Source organism: Cryptomeria japonica, chromosome 3, assembly GCF_030272615.1.
Source record: "Cryptomeria japonica chromosome 3, Sugi_1.0, whole genome shotgun sequence".
Classification (NCBI taxonomy): Eukaryota; Viridiplantae; Streptophyta; class Pinopsida; order Cupressales; family Cupressaceae; genus Cryptomeria; species Cryptomeria japonica.
The window spans coordinates 760855433-760861339 of NC_081407.1; the positions used below are offsets into that span (position 1 = coordinate 760855433).

Genomic DNA, 5907 nt, shown 5'->3' on the forward strand with positions numbered 1-5907 from the left:
AACTCATATGCAATCGCACGCTACCACATCGACCAAAATACCATTGGTCGACCTTAAATAATAACTCTATTAACGTGCACCAACACAATTGATTCAATATTCATTACAGACCACCAAACATACTCGTAGATAACCAAAATAGCTAAATAAAACATCAATGAACCCAAAACAATGAACCCAAAATAATGAACCACATCACTCTAACCAACTAAAGACAGAGGAATTCAATGCATTCTTGCACATTGTTACTCTATCATTGAACCAACTAGAACCTAGACCTGAATATCTTCAACTATAAACACATGAGCATATGAAATCTGAAATATGATGAGCATATATATTCATAAGTATCATACTACAATTGCATGATTATCTGACACATATCCACCATAATTTGGACCAAAAACCTAGTTGACGGACTATTCATCGGAATAGTCATACTTATCTGAATCACAATTGCAGACCACAAAGACTATCACTAGAGGTTTGGAAACACCACAATAAATCATTATTTTCCATCTTAAAAGTCTGCAAGTAATCTCCATACATCCACTTAAATTTTTTTCGTTTAGTCATTAAAAAATACTTGTTTTCACTTTATTATTTATATTATGTAATTTTATAATTATTAATAGTTATTTTATTAAGATCAATTATAATTAATGTTATATAAATATATTTAAATTAAGATTATATTCTTACCCAAAAAAGGTATATTTTTACTATAATATTTATATTATATTATAATTAATATTATTTTATTGAAGTAAGAATTATAGTTAATATTAGTAACATATAATTAAAATAATATGATTTTAAAATAACAATAATTTAAAATTATAATAAATATTTTTATTATAATATTATGAAGGCAAGTACTCGCCACTACATGGCACTTGTTATGTATTATTCCTATTATGTTGATTGAATGGAATTATATATCTATAATATAATGCTTAAATGAGCTTGTGATATGAAATGATGATGGAAATGCATATCATTTATTGTGTCATTCATTTGTGTAGTGTTATGTTGTAAATAACTTTACAAATTAATCACCTATTATGTTTATGTGAAAATAAAATACAATTAATTGAGTTAAAAACAATGACTATTAACAAGTACAAATTCAATAACTCAAATAATTGATTAAAAAGGCTTAATGAGTCTCTTGAGAAAAAACATGGCAAAGCTATTGTCTAGTAATTTATTTGCCATAGACTCCTTTGCATGGGCTCAAGCCCACTAATGAATAATTTATAAATACTAATCTTAGAGTTAAATAACAATTTTAAAAGCCTAAATAAGATTTATTGGAGAATAAATTGACTAGTTCAATTATATGTAGGCAATAATTTTCACTTATGAATTAAATTCAAATAATTTATATAAAACAAAATTACATGATATATCATATTTATCATAATTTTAAGTTTAACAAAATCTCTTCTAATAAAATAACCTTTTCTTGTGAATATCATTATTCCATATCATATATTTTACTTATTTCAATCAATACTAAAATATTTAAGATCATTTACCAATAATCTTAAAATATATATTATAAAATAATTTTATAATCCAATATTTTAATAAAATTTTCTTTTTTCATTTTAACAAAAATAATTAATTTTTTAAAATATAGTGAATTCTCTAAATAAACTTTAGAGTAAACATGTTCATATATAATATGAACTGATCTAATTTCAGCACCTTTCATCTATAGTTGAAAATATAAAGCCCTTTTCCATAAACGGAGGAAAATCGAATTGACCTAGTGGGGAAGACGAAGCACGCGGCAAGAAATCAGGCTTGTGCTTAAATTTTACGACTCAACGCCTTTGATGCCGGATAAACAAAGAAATTAAGATATTAAAAAGAGTTTTTTTTTTAATAAAGCCAAACATTTGCTCATTTTTCAAATTTAAGTTGAATTTTCAAACACCTAACACATATATGTTTGCAAAATGCGCATCATGTGCGGAGTCGAGAACCCCAAACCCACCATGAAAACTACAGATAAAAGAAACCTTTTCACTTTCAATGCCATGTTAGTTGAATAAGAATAGAAATTTTGTATTTTTTTTTTTTTTTCCTTGTAGTTATATAAGCGTTCATATTGTATATTTCATTTGGTTTAAACAACATATTCTAAGTTTTGACAAGATTCATTTGAGAATAATTAATAGATAGATCTTACTTAAAAAACTAATATGATTTCATATGAACAATTTAAACAAGTCAAAACTTAAGATGTGATATTTAAACTTACCCACCTTTTCTATGCCATTTTATTGACAGATAACCTTTACATACTTGAAAAGTTATTATAATGCATTTAAAAAACTGAGTATAATAGATGGTTCATAGTGTAGGCGCTGATCTATTCAAATTATATAGTTTTCTACACCAGATAGGATCCTGATATCACATCAGGAGTCATGTACAACTATTTTGTAAATATTTTTGTTGGGGTTGAAGACAGTGGTCAACCTCTATCCTAGAGATCGTTGATGGCCATTGCCCCCCATGTTCATTACTACTGTACGATAAGCCATTCTAGGGCCCAGTTTTGAAGTGGTGGGTCTCAAATTTAATCCTTACCTCTGCACTAGAGATTCTATATCTTTACTGCATCAATTTACTATATAAGAATAGGTAATGCCATAACATGTTACACCATTATCACCTATAGTTCTTCCCTTCCCCACAATGGCCACCAGTCAATCCTTCCTGTCTCTGCTTTTCTCAGTTGCTATCTTTTTGGTTCACTCTGAAATGGCCAAGTCAATTGAAACTTTTGCAAACATCAGGAACCAGTCAGTGGGACAAACTCTGTCTCAAAATGCTGTTGAGAAGCCTGAGCTTGTTGTCCAAATGGTAGAAAGGTGAGCATCCAGAGCTTTAAAATTGCAGAAGTTGCAGTGTATAGAGCATCAACAAATAGTTAAGATGTAGAGGATCTGAATTTTAGTATCCTAGTTTTGGTTGTTGTTTCAAATGCTTCAAAGATTGTTTGTTTAAGAATGCATTTTTTATTTTAGTGTTGTTTGTAAAGAGGGAGGAGAGTACTAAAACAAAACTTGTATTTATAGACAGTGAAAAAATAGAGGATTTAGTGGCTCCTGGTAAAGTGATATTGTATACATTATGATTCTTCTGGTTCTCTGGGTGTTGCTGTAATTTGTCCAATGTTTTGTTTACAGCATTTCTATAGAATTTTTTTATGGTTATTCTTGTAGCTGTGGTTGAAATACAAATCTTGTTGGAATATTTAATTTCCTCTTCACATAAGGACAATTGTATGCAATGTTCAATATAAGATTTCTAAATATAGAATTTGCATATCTATTTTTAGATGTTGTTATTTGTATGTAATATGTATGATAAGGCTCTAGCAGTCTTCCAGATTTTCTAAGATCTTTATATAGAGAGGTCGAATGTACTCATTCCTTGTCTTCATCATTTGTTCGATTGAAGAAGTTCGTGTAATCCCTTGCATCAATAGAAAAACTATTTGTATATTTAATATGTTCTGCATTTTCCTTTTAAATTTTGACCCATATTCACATGTATCGTTCATTATGATCAGTGTTCAATTATTTTCTTGAAGCATCCTACGCATCTTACACACTATTTCATACTTCATCAACGTTGCTCTAGAGATAAGTTTGATGTAAATGTATACATAAATCTATGGAGAAAACTTATGTAGAGACTATTGTAACTTGGATCCAAAGATCATGCATCTAAACCAAGAAAAGATATTAGAGTTTGTCTAGATAATTAATGGGTATGAGAATACGGTGCAGGAGTATCAATACTTCTAGAAGGGAGCTGGGCTATTTCTCCTGTGGAACGGGGAACCCCATTGATGACTGTTGGCGCTGTGATCCCAATTGGGTTAACAACAGACAAAGGCTGGCCGACTGTACAATGGGATTTGGTCGAAACGCTCTTGGAGGTCAAAATGGCAGATTTTACGTTGTTACTGATCCCAATGACTATGATCCTGTCAATCCACGCCCAGGCACTCTGCGCCATGCTGTCATTCAAACTGAGCCTCTCTGGATTATTTTCCAAAGAGATATGGTGATTCAGCTCAAGGAGGAGCTTCTCATGAACAGTTATAAGACTATTGATGGTAGAGGAGTCAACGTTCATATAGCAAATGGACCTTGCATTACAATAGACTCTGTGAGCAATATCATCATTCATGGAATACATATACATGATTGTAAACCAGCAGGAAATGCAAAGGTGAGGAAATCCCCCACCCAGAATGGGTTTAGACCTCGCAGTGAAGGAGATGGGATTTCTATTCATGGAGGAAGAGAAATATGGGTAGACCACTGTTCATTGTCAAGCTGCACAGACGGATTGATCGATGCCATTAAAGGATCCACTGCTATCACTATTTCAAACAACTTTTTCTCACACCACGACAAGGTAAATTCCTTTTCTATTATCAGAGTATATGGATATTACTTCACAGCTTACCAATAGTTGAGTTTTAAAATATAAAACATTTTTTCTTTATTCATTTTGTATGAAGTTGTTCTGTCTAATTTTTGAATTCGATTGTGTGAATAGTTTTTACATCAACATTATTCAAATCGCATTTGTGAAATCTTATATTGCAGGTGATGCTTCTAGGACACAGTGACTCCTATAAACAAGATGTTAATATGCAAGTTACTATTGCATTCAACCACTTTGGAGAAGGGCTTGTTCAACAAATGCCAAGGTATATTTTCCATAAGTTTCTCTCAATATAGAAAGAGCCATTATACAACTTTTAAAGTTAATCCGTTTGTTCTCTTCATGTAGGTGTCGGCTTGGATACTTTCATGTGGTGAACAATGATTACACCCACTGGGAAATGTACGCCATAGGAGGAAGTGCAAACCCCACCATTAACAGTCAAGGCAATAGATTCATTGCCCCAAATAGCCCATTTCACAAGCAGGTATCAGATCTATAAAACCCATACAAATAATAAATAGTTTAGAAGTATAAAATGGTTGTTTGATTCTTCTAGTATGTACAATATGCAGGTGACAAAGCGTGAAAATACAGCAGGCAGTGTATGGAGGCATTGGAATTGGAGGTCACAAGGAGATAGAATGTTAAACGGGGCCTTCTTTGTTCCCTCAGGTGTTGGAGCATATTCAATCTATGCAAAAGCTTCAAGCGTAGAAGCAAGGCCATCATCTCTTGTGTCTTCTCTCACCGGAGCTGCAGGTGTTCTCACCTGCAGAAAAGGTTCCCGCTGTTAGCGGAATTAGGTAAGACTTGGGACATGTTGTCCAGAAAGCCTTTTTGACTTGGTAATGTTTTCACATAATGTTATCACCAGTCAAATATGGCATCTTTGTGTCCTAAGAGAAAGTCGGTCATGTGTATAATATTAACCTTGGTCACTTTTTAGAGATTGATTGTTAAAAGTTTGTTTATGTGGATAGTTGTCTTAACTATCATGGACAATGCAATAGTATTGTTGTTTTTCTTCTTCATTAGATTTAAATGAAGAAGCTAGTGGACCCCTATATAGACTTGAGTGTTCAAGGTTTATTGTAAGGGTGAATATTGTTTACTTGTACATTTTCTCTAATTTTTATTTTTATTTTTTCTCTCGGTCATAGTTGTTTATTTATGGTTAACATGTAGGAAACAAATAGGGATCCATGATTGATCTATTCACATGGTTTTTTCGATGTAACAAAGTAATGAGATCATTTAAGAGAGTAAAATAATCAAAGCATTTAGATGATTAAGTGATGTTAAAATTTTTGTATTATATATTTTAATTTTTTATTTTATATTATTTTATGTAGTTTTATTAAGTATTTTATTAGTATATTATTTCAATCAATTTGTTGTTTCTATTGATTTTAGATTTATATT

The 5907-nt window shown here is 31.3% G+C and overlaps 1 protein-coding gene across 1 annotated transcript; it reads left to right on the forward strand.

Moving 5' to 3' along the window:
• The first annotated feature begins 2665 nt into the window (after nucleotides 1-2665).
• On the forward strand, nucleotides 2666-5637 carry LOC131068885 (pectate lyase). The gene is made up of 5 exons (XM_058004158.2): nucleotides 2666-2888; nucleotides 3813-4449; nucleotides 4644-4747; nucleotides 4831-4969; nucleotides 5058-5637. The coding sequence occupies exons 1-5, from the start codon at nucleotides 2713-2715 to the stop codon at nucleotides 5277-5279; spliced, it is 1278 nt and encodes a 425-aa protein (XP_057860141.2). The 5' UTR covers nucleotides 2666-2712; the 3' UTR covers nucleotides 5280-5637.
• The last annotated feature ends 270 nt before the right edge of the window (nucleotides 5638-5907 follow it).

Coding starts and splice junctions, on each gene's coding strand:
- LOC131068885 (XM_058004158.2), top strand. CDS start 2,713: ATGGCCACCAGTCAATCCTTCCTGTCTCTGCTTTTCTCAGTTGCTATC. Junction 2,889..3,812: donor GTTGTCCAAATGGTAGAAAG/GTGAGCATCCAG, acceptor AATACGGTGCAG/GAGTATCAATACTTCTAGAA. Junction 4,748..4,830: donor CTTGTTCAACAAATGCCAAG/GTATATTTTCCA, acceptor CTCTTCATGTAG/GTGTCGGCTTGGATACTTTC.